Below are 20,832 nucleotides of genomic sequence, written 5' to 3'. Positions count from 1 at the left end.
ATATGACCGAACAAGACATCCCACTGCGCACAAACTGGTTGTTTCAACGTAATTTGTCAATGTATTGTGACGTGGGATCTATGTGGAAAATACATTGGCTTTGAACAAAGTTTTGCAACTGCTGTTTTGAGGGAGCATTTAAACCACAGGACATCAAGGCAACCAATTTTCAACATAGACAAACCTAGATGTACCTTTGAAACAACGTCAGACCTTCAAAGTAATATCCACCATAAGAATATAATAGCCCAGTCCTGCTTAGCTTTGATATTTGTTACTGACTTCTACCATGTGCTATTGTGAGAACAATTGTTGAGAAATCTCCACTTAATAGATTCACTGTTGCTATCAAAGTCATTCCAAAGTGTAGGTTCAACCAAGTAAATTAAATAAATCAAATCAAATCAAATGTTATTTGTCACATACACATGGTTAGCAGATGTTAATGCAAGTGTAGCGAAATGCTTGTGCTTCTAGTTCCGACCATGCAGTAATATCTAACAAGTAATCTAACAATTTCACAACAACTACCTTATACACACAAGTGTAAAGGAATTAATAAGAATATGTACATAAAAAGATATGGATGAGCGATGGCCGAACGGCATAGGCAAGATGCAGTAGATGGTATAGATTACAGTATATACATATGAGATGAGTAATGTAGGGTATGTAAACATTATATAAAGTGGCATTGTTTAAAGTTGCTAGTGATACATTTATTACATCCACATTTTTATTATTAAAGTGGCTATAGATGAGTCAGAATGTTGGCAGCAGCCACTCAATGTTATTGATGGCTGTTTAACAGTCTGATTGCCTTGAGATAGAAGCTGTTTTTCAGTCTCTCGGTCCCAGCTTTGATGCACCTGTACTGACCTCGCCATCTGGATGATAGCGGGATGAACAGGCAGTGGCTCGGGTGGTTGTTGTCCTTGATGATCTTTTTGGCCTTCCTGTGACATCGGGTGGTGTAGGTGTCCTGGAGGGCAGGTAGTTTGCCCCCGGTGATGCATTGTGCAGACCTCACTACCCTCTGGAGAGCCTTACGGTTGTGGTCGGAGCAGTTGCCGTACCAGGCGGTGATACAGCCCGACAGGATGCTCTCGATTGTGCATCTGTAAAAGTTAGTGAATGTTTTTGTTGACAAGCCGAATTTCTTCAGCCTCCTGAGGTTGAAGAGGCGCTGCTACGCCTTCTTCACCACGCTGTCTGTGTGGGTGGACCATTTCAGTTTGTCCGTGATGTGTACGCCGAGGAACTTAAAACTTTCCACCGTCTCCACTACTGTCCCGTCAATGTGGATAGGGGGCTGCTCCCTCTGCTGTTTCCTGAAGTCCACGATCATCTCCTTTGTTTTGTTGACATTGAGTGTGAGGTTATTTTCCTGACACCACAATCCGAGGGCCCTCACCTCCTCCCTGTAGGCCGTCTCGTCGTTGTTGGTAATCAAGCCTACCACTGTAGTGTTGTCTGCAAACTTGATGATTGAGTTGGAGGCGTACATGGCCACGCAGTCATGGGTGAACAGGGAGTACAGGAGAGGGCTGAGAACGCACCCTTGTGGGACCCCAGTGTTGAGGATCAGCGGGGTGGAGATGTTGTTTCCTACCCTCACCAACTGGGGGCGACCCGTCAGGAAGTCCAGGACCCAGTTGCACAGAACGGGGTCGAGACCCAGGGTCTCGAGTTTGGTGGGTACTATGGTGTTAAATGCTGAGCTATAATCGATGAACAGCATTCTTACATAGGTATTCCTCTTGTCCAGATGGGTTAGGGCAGTGTGATTGCGATTGCATTGTCTGTGGACCTTTTTGGGGCGGTAAGCAAATTGGAGTAGGTCTAGGGTGTCAGGTAGGGTGGAGGTGATATGGTCCTTGACTAGTCTCCCAAAGCACTTCATGATGACGGAGGTGAGTGCTACGGGGCGATAGTCATTTAGCTCAGTTACCTTAGCTTTCTTGAGAACAGGAACAATATATATATAACCATACTTTATCAATCATATATCATCAATGGTGCTATTTAGGCCTATCCCTCTGGGGAAAAACTGGTTGAATCAACGTTGTTTCCATGTCATTCCCCAAAATAAATTCAATGTGATGATGTTGAATCAACCTGGAAAACGGATTTGATTTGCAAAAAGTCAACAACTTATGGGAATTTTGTCTTTTTGTCACCCAACTTTTAACCTAAGTCTAGTGACATGGTTACATTTTTTGTTAATTTCACAATGAATGTACAACTCAACCAAATGCCAATCAAAACTAGACGTTGAACTGAAGTCTGTGACCGGTGGGATATAGCATTTGGGACGTCATCAACAGCTAGCCTTACTGTTTAAATTCATACCAGGATTCAACAAAAAAATTGACAATACATATAGGCCTAGGGTTTCAAGCTTTGGTGGATTTCAAATGGAATCTACAAGTTAATAATAAATATGTTGAATTCACGTCTCCATCTCAATCAAAAATAAAAGTTAAAGAATAGGATTAACTGTCATGACTCCCGCCGAAGTTGGTTGTCACGGCCGTCAACAGAAGTAGACCAAAGCGCAGCGTGGTTAGCGTACATGTTCTTTTTATTAGAAAAGACGCCGAACAAAACAATAAACACTACAAAACAAACCGTGAAGCTAAAGGCTATGTGCCCCAAACAAAGTCAACTTCCCACAAAGACAGGTGGGAAAAAGGGATACCTAAGTATGGTTCTCAATCAGAGACAACGATAGACATCTGTCCCTGATTGAGAACCCTACCCGGCCAAAACATAGAAATACAAATAATAGAACATAGAATACCCACCCCAAATCACACCCTGACCAAACCAAATAGAGACATAAAAAGGATCTCTAAGGTCAGGGCGTGACATCGGTCCCTCTCCTTGTTCGGGCGGCGTTCAGCGGCCGACGTCACCGGTCTTCTAGCCATCGCCGCTCCACCTTTTTATTTTCCATTTGTTTTGTCTTGTTTTCCCGCACACCTGGTTTACATCCCCTCATTACTCTACATGTATATTATCCTCTAATCCCCTCATGTCTGTGTGTGGTATTGTTCGTTTCATTACGTGTGTGACGCTTCAGGCTGGTTTTGCGCCGGGTATTATTGTAACCCGTGGTTTTGGTATTTGTTACCTATCTGTGTAATTTGTGCGCTATCACTTTGTCCATTTGGGCCGGAGTATGTTGACGCAGTTGCGTCCGGCTGTTTTCCTCTGCCTGATTAAAGTCTGCCTGTTCACTCATCTCTGCTCTCCTGCACCGGACTTCCTTCGACCAGTTGCACCCACTGTGACAGAATACCACACCCCCTATGGAGTCAACAGGAGCAGGTAACCCTGTTGTAGGGGTCGAGGAGCGCGTCCGAGAACACGCGGCGATGCTCCACCATCTCGGCGCGGTTATGGACCGCGTCGTTCAGACTAGAGTCCTTCCAGCACCTCCACCAGCACTACTGGGGTCGCCAACTACTCGTCCCTCCTGCACCCGGTCCCAGTGGGGTTCGTCTCGCCCTTCCCGAGGAGTATGATGGGTCGGCGGCCCTCGAGTGGGCTAACGCCATGTGGGTTGAAGGAGATGCGGCGCTGGACCACTTCGAGGACTTCTCTTCCAACTGAGGCAGGGGACGTCTCTTCCACCTGAGGCAGGGGACGAGGAGCGCCCAGGAGTTCGCCTTGGATTTCAGACCCTGGCCGCCGGAGCGGGATGGAACGACAGGGCCCTTATCGACCACTATCGCTGCAGCCTGCGTGAAGATGTCTGTCGGGAGTTGGCCTGCAGGGATACCACCCTCACTTTGGACCAGCTGGTGGACCTGTCCATCCATCTGGATAACCTGTTGGCCACCCGCGGACGTTCAGAGAGGGCTCTGTCGGTTCCCTCTCCCAGCACCACCGCTCCGGTGCCTATGGAGCTGGGAGGTGCTGCGCGCGGGGAGGCCGGCGGAGGGGCCTTCACATGCACCATCTGTGGCCGCAGAGGTCACACTGCCGGTCGGTGTCGGGTTGGTCCTCTGGGGGTCGAGGCAGGGCACTCTGGCGTCACCGCAGGTGAGCCTGCACCATTCTCATCCAGAGCCTTCTGTTGCACACCTGTTTTTGCATGTTAACTTTCCTGAGTTTTCCCCGCATTCCCAGCATAAGGCACTCGTCGATTCAGACGCGGCTGGGAATTTTATCGACAGAGCATTCGCCCATAGTTTAGGGATCCCTATTGTTCCAGTGGTTCGGCCCTTCCCAGTTCACGCTCTGGACAGTCGACCATTAGGGTCCGGGTTGATTAGGGAGGCCACCACTCCCCTGGGCATGGTGACGCAGGGGGGTCACGAGGAGAGAATCAGTCTCTTGCTCAATGACTCTCCTGCGTTTCCCGTGGTGCTAGGCCTTCCCTGGTTAGCTTGTCATGACCCCACTATTTCATGGCAACAGAGGGCTCTCACGGGGTGGTCGCGAGAGTGCTTGGGGAGGTGTTTAGGGGTTTCCGTTGGTGCTACCACGGTGGAAGTCCAGACCAGGTCTCCACCGTGCGCATTCCCCCCGAATATTCCAATTTGGCTCTAGCCTTCTCTAAAAAGAGGGTGACTCAATTACCACCCCATCGTCGGGGGGAATGTGCGATAAACCTACAGGTAGACGCCGCACTTCCCAGGAGTCACGTGTATCCCCTGTCACAGGCGGAGACGGCGGCAATGGAAACATATGTCTCCGAATCCCTGCGTCGGTCCACCACTTCACCCGCCTCCTCTAGTACATTTTTTGGTGAAGAAGAAGGAGGGAGGTCTGCACCCGTGTATTGACTATCGAGCCCTAAACCAGATCACTGTGAAGTACAGTTACCCGCTACCTCTCATAGCCACAGTGATTGAGTCAATGCACAGGGCGCGCTTCTTCATCAAACTAGATCCCAGGAGCGCTTATTACCTGGTGCGTATCCGGGAGGGAGACGAGTGTTAGACGGCGTTCAGTACTACCTCAAGGCATTATGAGTACCTCGTCATGCCGTACGGGTTGATGAATGCTCCATCCGTCTTCCAAGCCTTTGTAGTCTAGATTTTCAGGGACCTGCACGGGCAGGGTGTAGTGGTGTATATTGATGACATTCTGATATACACCGCTGCACGCGCCGAGCATGTGTCCCTGGTGCGCAGGGTGCTTGGTCGACTGTTGGAGCATGACCTATATCAAGGCTGAGAAATGCCTGATCTTCCAGCAGTCCGTCTCCTTCCTAGGGTACCGCATTTCCACCTCGGGTGGAGATGGAGAGTGACCGCATTTCAGCCGTGCATAATTGGCCGACTCCCACCATGTTAAAGGAGGTGCAGCGGTTTCTAGGGTTTGCCAATTACTACCGGAGGTTTATCCGGGGTTTTGGTCAGGTAGCGGCTCCCATTACCTCACTGCTGAAGGGGGGCCCGGTACGTTTGCAATGGTCGGCTGAGGCGGACATGGCTTTTGGTCACCCGAGGGCTCTGTTTACCTCGGCTCCCGTGCTGGCCCATCCGGATCCCTCTTTGGCATTCACAGTGGAGGTGGATGCGTCCGAGGCTGGGATAGGAGCCATGCTCTCTCAGTGCTCGGGGATGCCACCGAAGCTCCGCCCCTGTGCCTTCTTCTCGAGGAAGCTCAGCCTGGCGGAGCGAAACTATGATGTGGGGGACCGGGAGTTGTTGGCTGTTGTCAAGGCGTTGAAGGCGTGGAGACATTGGTTTGAGGGGGCTAAACACCCTTTTCTCATCTGGACTGACCACCGCAACTTGGAGTACATCCGGGCAGCGAAGAGACTGAATCCTCGTCAGGCAAGGTGGCCCTGTTTTTTACCCGTTTTGTTTTCCCCCTTTCCTACAGACCAGGTTCCCAAAAGGTGAAGGCAGACGCACTGTCCCGGCTGTATGACACAGAGGAGCGGCCCATGGATCCTACCCCCATACTCCCGGCCTCCTGCCTGGTGGCGCCGGTAGTGTGGGAGCTGGACGCGGACATTGAGCAGGCGTTACATACAGAGCCCGCTCCCCTCCAGTGTCCCGCTGGGCGTCTGTACTTTCCGTCTGCTGTCCGTGACCGGTTGATCTATTGGGCTCATCCAGGCATCGGTAGGACGGTGTGCTGTTTGAGTGGGAAGTACTGGTGGCCTACCTTGGCCAAGGACGTGAGGGTTTATGTTTCCTCCTGCTCGGTGTGCGCCCAGTGTAAGGCTCCTAGGCCCCTGCCCAGAGGTAAGTTACACCCCTTACCCGTTCCACAACGGCCATGGTCGCACCTGTCGGTCGATTCCTCACAGATCTTCTTCCCTCACAGGGGAACACCACGATCCTGGTTGTTGTGGATCGTTTCTCTAAGTCCTGCCGTCGCTTCCCTCTGCCCGGTCTCCCTACGGCCCTACAGACTCCGGAGGTCTTGTTTATGCACGTCTTCCGGCACTACGGGGTGCCTGAGGATATAGTGTCTGATCGGGGTCCCCAGTTCACATCGAGGGTCTGGAGGTCGTTCATAGAGCGTGTGGGGGTCTCGATCAGCCTTGCCTCGGGTTTTCACCCTGAGAGTAATGGGCAGGTGGAGAGAGTGAACCCGGATGTGGGTAGGTTTCTGCGGTCTTATTGCCAGGACCGGCCAGGGGAGTGGGCGGCGTTTGTGCCCTGAGCCGAGATGGCTCAGAACTCGCTCCGCCACTCCTCCACTAACCTCTCCCCCTTCCAGTTCGTACTGGGGTACCAGCCGGTTCTAGCGCCTTGGCATCAGAGTCAGATCGAGGCTCCTGCGGTGGACGACTGGTTCAGGCACGCGGAGGAGACATGGGACGCCGCTCATGTTCACCTCCAGCGGGCCGTGCTGCGCCAGAAAGCCAGCGCAGACCGTCACCTCAGTGAGGCCCCGGTGTTCACACCGGGGTACCGGGTCTGGCTCTCGACCCGAAGCCTGCCCTGCCGGAAGCTGGGGCCGCAGTTTGTGGGGCCATTTAAAGTCCTGAGGAGACTGAACGAGGTTAGTTACAGGTTACAGCTTCCCCCCGATTGCCATATTAACCCCTCGTTCCATGTGTCTCTCCTCAGGCCGGTGGTGGCTGGCCCGCTCCAGGAGTCTGAGGTGCGGGAGGTTCCTCCGCCCCCTCTGGATATCGAGGGGCCCTGGCGTATTCCGTTCGCTCCATACTGGATTCGAGGCGTCGGGCGAGGGGCCTTCAGTATCTCGTGGAGTGGGAGGGGTACGGTCCGGAAGGGAGATGCTGGGTTCCGGTGGAGGACGTGTTGGACCCTTCACTGCTGCGGGAGTTCCACCGTCGCCGTCCGGATCGCCCTGCACCTCGCCCTCCGGGTCGTCCCTGAGGCCGGTGTCGGCGCACTGCTGGAGCCGTGCGTCAAGGGGGAGGTACTGTCACGACTCCCGCCGAAGTCAGTCCCTGTCCTTGTTCGGGCGGCGTTCGGCGGTCGACGTCACCGGTCTTCTAGCCATCGCCGCTCCACCTTTTCATTTTCCATTTGTTTTGTCTTCCCGCACACCTGGTTTACATCCCCTCGTTACTCTACGTGTATATTATCCTCTGTTCCCCCCATGTCTGTGTGTGGTATTGTTCGTTTTTGAAGGAGATGTATCTACGGCTTGTATAGTTCCATCTGAGCCACTGGCTCAATCCTATTCTTTAACTTTTATGCGTTGACAACCAAACACAATTCAATATAATTTTTAAAATACAATAAATAGCCTATTAACTTATCGACAAGTTAACAAATTATCTGTTGGATTCACATCTCCATCTAAACCGAAAATAAAAGTTAAAGAATAGGATTGAGCCAGTGGCTCAGATGGAACTATACAAGCCGTAGATACATCTCCTTTAAATGTTGATATTTGGTTGCCTTGTCAAGAAACACAATTCAATATTACTTTAGTAAGACAGTAAATAGCCTAACGTTAAGACTAATTTACAAACTAATGTAACAGTATTTATTCAACCTTAAAATGAGTAACATATCCATGGCCACATTTTGGGGTTACTGTTAAATGTATTCTTATGTAATTATAGAAAGCGTGCATGTTCAGGGTCCCATGGCTGTGGACTGTCTGTGGACATTTTCCCAATTGCTAGAATAATCTGCACATAATCTCAAACGGCATTGATCACTTGCACAATGTACTTTAATGTAATCTCAACTAACTGCAATCCAGGTCATTTGGTTGTGCTATTAGATCAAGCACAGTGATAACACATTAAGTTGTTGTATAAATAAAGAAAATATTTGAGATTGTATTCCCATTTGAACTTTAGTGTGCTTTCAAATGGTTGAATGTGCCATGATAACACATTTAGGTGATAACTAAACAAAAAATCAGACATTGATTTTCAATTGGAATTTGGTTGTGCTTATTGATGGTTGAAATAGTAGTGAACACATTAGGAATTCAACACACTTTTGGCTGTCTTTTTGAATAGGTGAAAATAGGTTTGAATCTCATTGATAAATGTATCTACCAAATATAACCCAATTCTCGAGGTTGAAAAGACGTGGTGTGCAGTGGGGTTTTTGCCTAATATGAATTATCTTCTGCTTCTTGCAGTTAGCGTTTACAGTGCTTGACTTGGACTGAAATAGTTGCCGATACTCATTACATGTGGGTGCAGGAGCTCTACAATACCTTAGAGATAATATTCTATCATAAATAGGAACAGGAGCTCAAACAGTACACAATTTGAGATGCCGGTTCTCAGCTCTGGTGAGCTCTTGCAAAAGTCAAGCCTAATACATTGGATAATACCCTTAAGTCAAAACTGCTGTTCTCTTTGTTTTAGCATTTCTAATTAATTATCTGCTGAATTACTACTTTCACCACCACAGAGAAGAAGGACCGATTCATCCAGAGATGTAGACTACTAGCCCACTTCTGGTAGCACCGCTCTCCGAATAATCGATGCCCTCCACCCCTCAATGGATTTTAGGCACAATCCATCGCGCGCTCAATGGCCCTTGAAATCACCGTTTATGTCTCGAGTCCCAGAACAATAGCGACATACGACCCTCACTGCGCGACCAACGGCACTTCTGGGCTTTTAGCATATCGAATATTTAAATGTGGGGAGTAAAGAAAAACGACCACCTAAACTGTATGGCTTTCATTCCGAACACAACGTTTTGATTCTACATTCAAAATGTATTTTACTTCATATATAAAGATTTCAAAACAATGTCTGTATTCTGTTCATAGATGTGTTGCCCCTACATGGTCCCAGCTGAGTGAGGGTTGATGTTAAGATGACAGGACGGATAAAGTCGAGTCTGGCGAGCAGACAGCACAGTCACTCGTCTCAAATCGTTTAAAGGGATTAGTTGGCACTGGGGCAAATCGTCACGTTTTCCGAATACCCCCCATAACAATAATTAACCATGGACTGAGCAATAGCAATCAGAATCCCAAAACATTCCTTCTGGGCCATTTTATAAACCAATAACTTTGCTCAATTTAAAGCTTGTCCAGCCCTATAGCCTATTACAGCAATATCCTTATTTTAACCGAACTCCCTAAAATGAATATTCAGTCTTGTAGATCATTCAATTGACCCTTCGCTAAGCCCCGCCCCAGAATGTGGGGCAACCAGCGTTCCAATGAATAGCAACTGTCTTCGAGTCTATTGCCACGTTCAGAACAACTGGGAACTGGCAACTCGGAAATCTCCGACTTCCAACATGCGTTTAAAACGACTGGGACTCGAGGAAAAAAATAGCTCCGACTGGGGAAAATCGATTTGACAGGTCATCCAACTTGAGATTCCAATTTAGGAACTCGGGCCTCTTTCTAGAGCTCCGACTTTCCGATCTGAAGATCACTGTCGTCATGATTTGACCTCATATTTTTTCAGAGTTCCCAGTTGTTTCGATCGCACTGAGGAGTCGGAGATTTCCCAGTTCCGAGTTCGCAGTTGTTTTGAATGCAGCATTATACCAATTCCTTAGACAAGCTCCGGTTAAAATCGAATGAAAGCTACGGCAAAAACTGAAGAGTATTCTTTAAAAAAATAAATGTTTAAATGTCTAAATAATTGAAAAGTGTACCAGGAGTACTTGCTACTGTGATTTCTGAAATGCAGAGCCTGATGATTACCATATTTTCCCGAGTCCGAAATTAAACTTTTGTTACAATGCTGGCTAGCTCAGCTGATTGGTTGCTCTCATCTCAGTCTCATTGACAACCAAAACTAGCTACTTAATATACTGTAACTTGTTTTCTCAAAATGTATGTTAATTAGCTAAGTTAGCAACGTTATAAATACAACTTCCATCTGCTGTCGACATCAGGAATACAATTTGAGGGCACTAGTTCCAAACATGGTTATAGCTTTGAATGCATGCTGACAGCAAATTCAGAGCCATTTGGCTAGCTACACTACAAACATACTTTTACCAGGTTCCCGTGAAGCAATTGTAATGACAGTCCACCACAACATACCCAAGAGTTTCCTGATTAGCAAGGGGTAGTCTGTGTATAATTTAATGTATTAGAAACACAGTTTGAGATGTGATGGGATTTCGCCAGTGGTTGAATGGGGAATTGGGCTTCCCAGGAAAATGTTATCCAAGATTGCAACAGTAAAGGGGTGGGGTACTTTGTAAAAACAAACTCTATTTTATTTTCCATTTCTGAGGCCTGTGGTGTGAGAATAAATTGAATTATTCTAACTAAGAGGAAATGTTTCAATGGTTCCTTTGGGGTCCCCTAATGAAATTATACCAATTCTCCCAAACGAATGTCTTACAACCCCCCACCCCCTCCCCTCCCTTTCTGCCCTGCCATGCTGAATCTCCCAGCACCTGATTTATTTTTAATGATATTATACCCCTCCTCTTCTTACGGCTGTGTCATGGTAATCATCAGGGTTTGCATTCCAAATGGCACCCCTATGCCCTATGTAGTGCAAGCTACACACTACTTTTGACCAAGACCCATAGGGGTAGTGCACTACACAGGGAATATGGTGACATTTGGGATGCAAGCCAGGACTCCTCCATGCAGCTGCCTCTGGATCACATTAGCCAAGCTTAATATTGACTGGGGCGAACGAAACAATAAAATGAGGGGACCGGGAGCTTAGAGGGCTAGAGGCAGCACAGGCCCTGCCAATACTTAGACTGCAGGAGGTAGAGGAGGTGTTTAATCCATGATGCTGAAGAGCCTTTTGCCCTGGAGGATCAGTTCAGTTCCATCATTAAGCATCTCATCCCTAGGCCTGTACAGCTTTACCCACTCAGAAAGCTTCCATCCAGACTTAGTCAGGCTGCCCCACATCAAAACCAGCATGATGAGAGACCATGACTCTAGAGGCAACTTGATTATTTTATTTTGCGCTGCTTGTCTTTTAACACACTAACATCCCTTTTAGTTTTGACATTAGTTAAGACACTTTACAGCCGAATTTGGTTGCCGTTGGTAGTGTGACAAGGCCCTTTCAGAAAGAACAAAAGTGCTGAAGATGGTTACTCTACATGAGTGTGATTGGCATGGGACAAACTCAATCTATTTTAATCATTTTGTGAAGAGGTTATGCCTAATTCCTGGGACTGATAAACATTTTTTTGTGGAAATCCACAGAAAGTAAAACATTCACCATCTCAATTTGCTTTGCCGCAAATTACCTTATTGTTTCTCTTTTGCATTAAATGGACAATGTTTTTGTTTGCATATCAAGTATCAATCAATTTCACCTATGTTTTTACACAATAAATCACAATAAATCACAATATATCAAAATGATAAAATCAATATGGTAATCTAATTTGATTAAAAGCACTTTTATCCATTGGACTAATTCAGGCTGCTGGCATGCCTGGATGCTACTGTATTTGCATAATAGTCACACAGGGAATCAGCGGGGCCACTTGTGGGACACAAACACCTGATCACAGACACACTCTATGGCTCCTTGCCAATCACACCTATTTGTTACTCTCATTCAAAAAACATGTGTCAGAAGAAGAAATCTGTCAATGCATTTGATCTGTTGTTAGAATCATTTCATAGATGATACCTGAATCTCCCTATTCCTACTGATGCTATTGCTCTGTCTGTTCCCCAACACTGTTTAGTGTGAGAGACACACAGATTACCGCCCTTGATTAGTGGATTGGTGTAATCTATTCAGGTCCCTCTCTCTCTCCCTCCTGCTCCCTCGCTCCCAAAACCCCCTTGGGATATGCCTGTCTCCCCCAGCACCCCTAGCATGGCAGATGGAACCCCCCCCCCCCCCCCCCCCCCCTCCCTCCCACCAACATCCATCTCCCAGGACTCCAAAAAACAGTGTTTAATGCTCAGAGGGTAGATGGGATGGAGGTTGTAGTGTCTTTACAGAACTGAATATGAAACTACTGCCTCCTTTGTTTACTAGCTCTCTATCTTCACTGTTAGATTTAGAAGCCTCAAGGCAGAATCCCCATTCTTTATACTGCCCACTTTAGTGCGATTTAAATCCATTCGCTGCCTTCGAGGAATTGCAAAAGGCTCAGTCTGTGCCCCACCCGCTAAAAATCTCATCAAGCCGATTTTGTTAATAGCGAAACACTTATGGAAAAATGTTTTGACTGCACTTGTCCAATAGCTCCTTGCAACCTGTTGACTTAAAGTTTGACTCCTAAACTCACGCTTACCTAAATTTAAGACTTTTTGGTTTGAGAAATGTCTATTTACAGTACATGCATGTCCATTTGATTCTGCATCCATCACACAAATTCTCTACTGCCGAGGTGCTGTTTAGAGGGGCTGCCGCATGTTTCGAGGGGCTGCCGCATGTTTCGAGGGGCTGCCGCATGTTTCGAGGGGCTGCCGCATGTTTCGAGGGGCTGCCGCATGTTTCGAGGGGCTGCCGCATGTTTCGAGGGGCTGCCGCATGTGTCGAGGGGCTGCCGCATGTGTCGAGGGGCTGCCGCATGTGTCGAGGGGCTGCCGCATGTGTCGAGGGGCTGCCGCATGTGTCGAGGGGCTGCCGCATGTTTAGAGTGGCTGCAGGCCCATTGGCAGTAGGTGGCATAGCGTAGTAATGGCCAATTGTATGCCTCCAATTAGGCTGGTGGGTCTCCATATATAATATTGGTTTGATTTACACATGGAGACAGACTCAGTCTTATTCCCATCCTCCCTGTCTGGGAACGGAGGGCATGATCTCCCTTTTCATTCTGCTTCCGAACTCTTTATTCGTCTTCTTCGACTTCCCTGAGGGGACACTGGGATTGCAATAATAGAGAGAGCATGTAGACGTCAACAGTCCACAGTCATACAGTGTGTGTGTGTGCATGCATGTCCCCTGTGTTAGGCACTAGTGGGGCTTAGTCTCTCCCCCAGGATAGTCTGTACGTATGTATATTCAGCCTCAGTCAACAGCTAACAGAGCATGCTGAGTGGACTCCATTTTATAGGACACACACATTTACTATACAGAGACAGATAAACAGACAAGAAAACACAGACATACAGATGGAAGAGGGGTAAACAGGGAGAGGGATAAAACTTGTCACAACTGAAAGGTTGACAGTGGAAACAGTTCAACTTCAAACATGCTTTATGACGAAAATGGAGAGCTCCATGGCAAGGAAAATGTATCTTGAATCAAAAAGATTTGAAACAGGCAAATAAGGCAAATGTTTCATTCGAGCTAAAAAAAGAAGCACACAACACTCCCCCCTCCCCCCTCCCCCCCATCCCCCTTCCAAACACGCCCCTCCCTTCGCACACATCCGCGCTCCCTCCATCCTTTTCTGATTACTACAAGGGGCTCAGCTTTCAGCCCGGCCGAGGGAGCATGTGTGCACGGCTTTAATTCCTATTGTATTCGTGCTGTCTCGGTGTGCCAGTGTGTGTCTGTGTTTTAGCGAGCGATGGAGAGAGAGAGAGACCCATCTGTCAGAGTAGCGTAGAATCCCCCCGTTCCCCTCTAAATCCATCCCATGGGGCAGGAGCGACAGACAACTCACTTGTGGCAGGATTTTTTGTGTGAAAAGGGGGGGATAACAACAACCATAACAACAAAAGCAGCATTTAAAAACCTAATACAAACCCCAATCCATCAAAGCTTGTTTCCTTGCCCACGTGAGTGGGACATTTGTTAATATTGTCGGAATCCCCTAACTAAAAACATATTCTAGTGATATTTGTCAAACTGGATATTCTAGTCAGAATTGAAGCAGACAGGAGGGACACAATTCCCAAGTTCCCCCTTAGTCTGTCATTAGGGACATTTGGGACGACTGTGGGAAGCTAGGCAGCACTACTATTCAGCATTCCCAGAGCTACTATTCCCAGGGCTACTATTCCCAGAGCTACTATTCCCAGAGCTACTATTCCCATAGCAGGCTGCAGGTGTGATGAGGACTGGCATGGACTCAGGGGAGGTAGAGATTGTGGGGGATAGGAGTTACCTGGGGGACTGTGAAGCTAAGTGGGAGCAGGGGGCCGCACATAGAAGACACTGGGTCTGGCTGCACAAACTGTTGACACACACACGACTACTTCTGGTTTCCACATTGGACAACGCCATGCACGCACACTCATATGCACGAAGCACGCACGTAGAAACCAAACCATGCCCGCTCCATCCGCACGCCGACGTGTACAATGCGCTGATTAGGAATGAAAAGGCCACGTGGGTATGGGCGTCGTGATATCAAGTGAGGTGGGCGAGTGATGTGTGAACCCACAAGCAACAGATGCACCCCCTCTTTCGTTTCTTATATCTGACCTTATGGCCCTACAGTGATCTAGAGAGTCCTACAGCCTAGCCCAGCAACTTAGTGTCATAAGATTTCAAAATGCAAATTCTACTCAATGATGATGCAATATGTTATATTTATATCTATGAGCTAAAGACCAAAAGGAAATGTAACTGAGCTGTAGGCCGATGTGGGTTTTCCGATGAGAGAGAGAGTGTAAGAAAGCCCAAGAGCACAGTTGCAAGCACAGATGTGTCTCATGTATACAATGGGATCAATGCGGGGGCACGTGCGCCGCAAGCCACGGCTGTCAATAGCATCTGACCACAATAGAGCCCCGACTGTGTGGTGGCTCACCCTGCACCATGCACTGGGACATCACATATGTTGTGTTTGTTATGCCTTGGCATTTGTTGTGAAATTGGAAAAAGGTAAGGAGCGGGACTAAATGATGGGAAATGTTAGTCTGTCTAAGGCCTAACCCTCTTCTTCCTCTTGGCACAATGCCTCGATAAGGAAGGGGACTGGGCTTTAGCTGCAAATTTGGTTGGCTCTCCTCTGTGTCTTTCTCACTCAAATACCCACATACACAGCCACACACAGGCCCCCAGTGCCAACCCCCCTTCCTTTACAACGGTTGGATTTTCAAATCCAATGTGAGGTCTAAACCCCAGATGAAAAAAAACGAACATTTGAGACATCCAATCAAACCTGTCACCCAATTTCAGAGCGAATATTTCATTATCAAACAGCCTCCTTTCCAGACCAGTGTCCCAGCTTTCCCTGCGCTGTGTCATGGTAGCGTCAGCCAGGCTAGGGAGGGGTAGTAATAATGGAATATTGTGTGCAAACAGTTTTAAGTGTTTAAAAGTGCTTTTAATAACTTTTAAGTTATATTAAACCTAAAATACCCTTTAAACTACCAGTTGAAACAATGAACTGCGAAACACCATTTAACTCCATCTCAAACTATCCCCAATTAAACTTGGAAATTATTTGTATTTCGCAAACGAATACATTATTTTGAGTCAGATATGATTTAGTCTTGAGTTGTATATCAAATCTACTTTGTTTTCGATTTACAACTTTTATTTTAATATGATGATGATGCAATTCCAACCCAAATATACTTTTAAAATAGATACTGTATATTCTCAGAGAATTCCGGCGCACCAACCGTTTAAATCAGATAAAACGTATTTGCTGCTTGACTCATTCAACTGATCTTGGGTACAGAGACTGGGGAGTAGGGTATATGGCTAATAAGCGGAAGAAGCAAATTAATGGACGGGTGAACAACGCATACACCTGGTCTTACCACACCAAGCTGTCAAAATCACTTACACATAACGCGATGAAGGAGCGTCGCTTCTTCAGAATGTGCGTAATTAAAATATCAAAACGTGCGCTTTGTTAATCATGTGTATGATTTCAATCCATGATCATCCAAGCATTAACGAAAATGTATATTCTAAGTATTGTGCATGATGAACATCACAAATTGTTAAGGAAACATATACATGTTGTATACAAATTGGGTTACGGAACAACCGTAGCATATAGGCCTCTCACATTTGGAGCTTAATCGAGCACAGAATCCGCTTTTTACAAGAAATGGAATTGCTAAATACATCTCATAGTTGCCTATTTAAAATGACATAGGTAGTTATGGACAATTTTGGACACATAATATTGTATGAAATAATGATGGAATTATGGACATTTGCGCAAAATCTCTCTCTCTCTCTCTCTCTCTCTCTCTCTCTCTCGCACACGCTCACGCACACGCACACGCACACGCACAAACACAAACAGATTGGTGACGCATGTGTGGTTGTCTGGACAGAACACTTTGGCCACGAGTCCGCCACACGCCTTTGGATAAGCTGAATGTTATGGGTGGGGCGCTCGTGGGAGGGGCCAGTCCACCTCCTAAAGGCTAAACTCAGACATATTCATGCCAGTCGGAGATGAAAGTCCCCTCGCGCACTGATTGTATAACTGAGGGAACGAAAAGGAACTTGCGAAGGACTGCTACAGAGAGAAACGGCATCTGTTGAGGATTGGCTATAAAGTCATTTTGCTTGGTACTGGGACTTTGGAAGTTAGCCGGACGTCTGACAAGTTTGGAAGAGCAAGTTGTGAACATAAACAGGTGCGTTTTGATTTTATGTCAATCAAATAATTGCATTTCATGTGATTCTATTCCAGATCATGTAGTATTCGTCACACAGGATCAACCCATAGGCCTATGCATATTTATGCAATGCGTGTCAACAGAAACAAACAACTGTAAACTGCCTTAATATTCGATGTTTTTACTATTTTCTATAACAGGAAAGGTAATTGATGAAGATGGCATTCTTCATAATAGGCTTTATGCCAATGCCACCAAACAACTATAATGCATTATCGTATCATAGCAACAAGAAAGTGAGATACCACTATCTTTATTTATTAACCTGATATAGACTGTTATCGATATAAATGTTATGGTTTGTATCGTACCATATTCAATACTATTGTCAGTGTCAAATACAGTTATGATTGTTTGTTAATCATTCAGTCTAGACAGAGTTGAGTCCGTGCGTAATACATTGTTGTTATTCATGATTGTTAGGCCTATAGTAAACTGTACTACTTGTACGCACGACTTCACGATCACTAACTAGGACGACTTAGTTGTAGAACAATAGTGTGTGTCCTTAGGCAGAGATTTATTTGGTTGTTGGTGTGTTTAGGAAAGTTCACCCGAGTCCCCATTGAACGTTTTTTATCCTTTGGACATTTTCGAAAACAATTCCACGCAAGATTGGATTTAAAGCGGTACTCATTCCAATCAGCAAATCAAATGTAACTGTTGATGCAGGAGATATTTGGTCCGGTTGTTACCGTGTTTGTTGACTTGGCTCTGTAGACTACCATGAATTTAATCTGAGGGTTTTATATCCAGGTTAAATCCCGCATGTCCCAGATTGACAGCGTCTCCAAAACCACCACGGCATAAACAGCAGGGAACCACAGAGTTTATCCCCAAAGTGTCTCACATTAGATCATCCTACAAAGGACAGGAATGATTTTGCTTTTCCCTTTGAATGAGTTGAGAGAGGAGAGATGTTCTGTATCTGCAAAAATGTTCATCCATTCTGCTGGAATGGAAAAGGAACTGTCTCTGCTAGTGTGTGCTGTCCACATGACAGTGCTGAAATTATACTCTCTCGTGTATGTATAGGCAACCAGTTGGGAATTAAGTTAAAGAGATAGGTCAACCAATTCCAATTCCAAACAAGGATGACAAACAATGATGAAAAATAAAACAGCTGATTCATGAGCTTGACCAAATGGGTTTTGTTTTCCTCAGATCACAATGATGACCAAACGATTTGGTAAGCCTGGAGAAGGAGATGTGTCTGAGCTGGTCAGTTCTCTGGCCTGGCTAGATGAGGACCTGAGCTCCCAAGATGGAGAGAGAGGTCCAGAGATGGGGGGCCGCTACGGCCTGGGCCCAGGAGGCCGTGGGAGCATCGAGCTGTGCAGCGAAGACATGGAGGATCAGGAGGAGGAAGACAATTATAATGATGATGATGAGGAGACTGGAATGGACGGAGAGAACGAGGCACCCAAACGGAGGGGGCCGAAGAAGAAGAAGATGGCCAGAGGCAGACAGGAGAGGTTCAAGGCGAGACGCACCAAGGCCAACGCCCGCGAGCGGTCCCGCATGCACGGGTTGAACGACGCGTTAGATGTGTTACGTAAGGTCATGCCCTGCGCCTCCAAGACCCAGAAACTGTCCAAGATCGAGACCCTGCGACTGGCCCGCAACTACATCTGGGCCCTGTCTGAGGTGCTGGAGAGCGGTCAGTCCCCAGAGAGCCACGGCTTCACAGAGATGCTGTGTAAAGGCCTGTCCCAGCCCACTAGCAACCTGGTGGCTGGGTGTCTCCAGCTGGGGGCTTCTGCCCCCAAAATGATCAACAAGCTGGATGACAAGCCCTTTGGAGGAGCTCCAGGAGTTGGTAGTGGTGTAGCAGGGCAGCCTGGTGGCCATCGCCCCCTGAGTGGTCACTACCCCTCTCCGGGCCTGCCTAGCCCCCCCTACGGGTCCCTGGAGGCCTCCCACCTCCTCCATATGAAGAGCTTCGAGGGAGGGCCCTACGAACAGCACCCTTCCCCTAATGAGTGTAGTAGCAATGGCACCCCCCCTTACGACGGGCCCCTCACGCCCCCCCTCAGCATCAGTGGCAACTTTGCCCTGAAGCAGGAACCTTCCCCCCACGAGGCTGAGAGGAACTACCCCTCCCACCCTTCCCGATACCTCTCGTCCCTACCCCACTACCCCCCCTCCTCCATGGCGGGGCTGCCAGGGCCTCAGGGCCACCTCTTCCAGGCCTCGCGCTACGAACTGCCCCTAGACATCCAGGCCTTTGAATCCTTCCCTGCACCACACATGGTCGCCTCACAGATGGGCACTATCTACAGCGAGTGAAGGGGAAAGTGAAGTTGGTTGGCCAGGCAGGGGAGAGATCCATACACAGCCCTGCCTCTGGTCCTCCAACCTTTCTGCACATACATAGGCCCGTGACTCTATGAATGATTGTGTAGAGAGACAATGATGTGACATTTTACACTGTCTAGTATCCTACTCTGGGAGAGCATGGCATGCTCCGAGAGAGAGACTCAACTAAACTCAACCTACCTGATCATAATGAACTACTGAAGAGATAAAGATGCACCCTTCATTGTATTACTAATTTATTGTCATTGTTGTTTATTATTTGTGTTGACATTATTTGTATTGTCATAATTTGTTTCTGTCTGGAATAAGTCTTCCCTCAGTTCCTATTATATGTAGCTGTACTATTTGTTTACCAAATCAGATATCCAGGTATAAGCACTGCACACTGTCTCAGACACCCATCCATTTTTTTACTAAAATACAAGAGTACCTGGGTTGAAAGAAAGTCCTCTCTTGTGTGCTTGAGGATGGAGAGAAAATGTGTCACAAAAAGTTGCTCTATACTCAGTTACTTCAACTTCTGCACTGAGGCCCTTACTGTAGCCAGCATCCTTTTAGCCATATGAACAGAAATGCATTTCTTTTATATCTGTATTTAATATTTATTTTGACAACTATTATCCTTTTTGCAATTTTCTCAGCACTGTTTTTGTTTTACTGTCTCCTTGGTATATAGTTTTTCAGTCACTGGCGACTTTACTAATGAAGCATTTAAATTATAATTTTTTTGAAGAACGTTTCAGGATTTTGTCTCTTATGGTGTCCATCACGACTGTTTTTGTAAATATTTAGCTGTTTCGCACTTAATTGAATAAATATTCTTATATTATATACTATTTCTGAAGCAACACATTTTGCCATGGTTTGTTGTCTTTTCACTCAAATGAAATTAATATATCAGATATAGGCAACCAGATAGAACATATCATTTTGAGCAGCATGTTGGATTACTCCATAGTACCATTAGATGTGGGTAGTTATATTACCATTGTACTTTTAAAAACACTCACAAGGTCCCTTATTAGGACAGAATATGTCAATGTCTCTTCCTCTGTTTTCTTAACAATTCCTTAATAATACATACATATAGGAATAAACGGCGTTGGCGACGGCTTATGGTAGAACATTGAATTCTCTGGAAACAGCTCTGTTGTTCCTGCAGTCAGCATGCCAATTGCATGCTCCCTCAGAACTTGAGGCATCTGTGGTATTGTGTTGCTTGACAACACTGCACATTTTTGAGTGGTTCTTTATTGTCCCCAGCACAAGGTGCATCTTGGCAAAGAAGAAATGCTCACTAACAGGGATGTTAACACATTTGTGCACACAATTTTAGAGAAATAAGCTTTATGTGTGTATGAAACATTTCTGGGATCTTTTATTTCAGCTCATGAAACATGGGACCAACACTTTACATGTTGCATTTATTGAAAAAAAAATCTGCATATAATATAGACAATTGATTTACATTCAGCTGATAATCTAAAAGACAACACTTGTTTTGATAATAGGATCCTGTGTTTAATGTTAATGAAAATGTGTGTGATGTAATTCCTGGGCTGCGCTACAGGGTTTCCCTGCATCTGCCAGGTCAGTAAGGGGCACAGTGGGCCACTGGGCCATGGGAAAACAGGC

General features: G+C 46.6%; 1 protein-coding gene across 1 annotated transcript; it reads left to right on the top strand.

Annotated features, from left to right (window-relative positions):
• Nucleotides 1-18,048: 18,048 nt before the first annotated feature.
• neurod4 (neuronal differentiation 4) lies at nt 18,049-19,167 on the top strand. The gene has a single exon (XM_039010016.1). The coding sequence runs from the start codon at nt 18,049-18,051 to the stop codon at nt 19,165-19,167; it is 1,119 nt and encodes a 372-aa protein (XP_038865944.1).
• The last annotated feature ends 1,665 nt before the right edge of the window (nt 19,168-20,832 follow it).

This window comes from Salvelinus namaycush, chromosome 16 (assembly GCF_016432855.1).
Source record: "Salvelinus namaycush isolate Seneca chromosome 16, SaNama_1.0, whole genome shotgun sequence".
NCBI classification, from domain to species: Eukaryota; Metazoa; Chordata; class Actinopteri; order Salmoniformes; family Salmonidae; genus Salvelinus; species Salvelinus namaycush.
The sequence above is the reverse complement of the archived record's forward strand: the minus strand, read 5'-3'. Positions and strand labels throughout refer to the sequence as shown.

Bases quoted from the DNA above. Each gene is read 5' to 3' on its own strand.
- neurod4 (XM_039010016.1), top strand. From the start codon at position 18,049: ATGATGACCAAACGATTTGGTAAGCCTGGAGAAGGAGATGTGTCTGAG.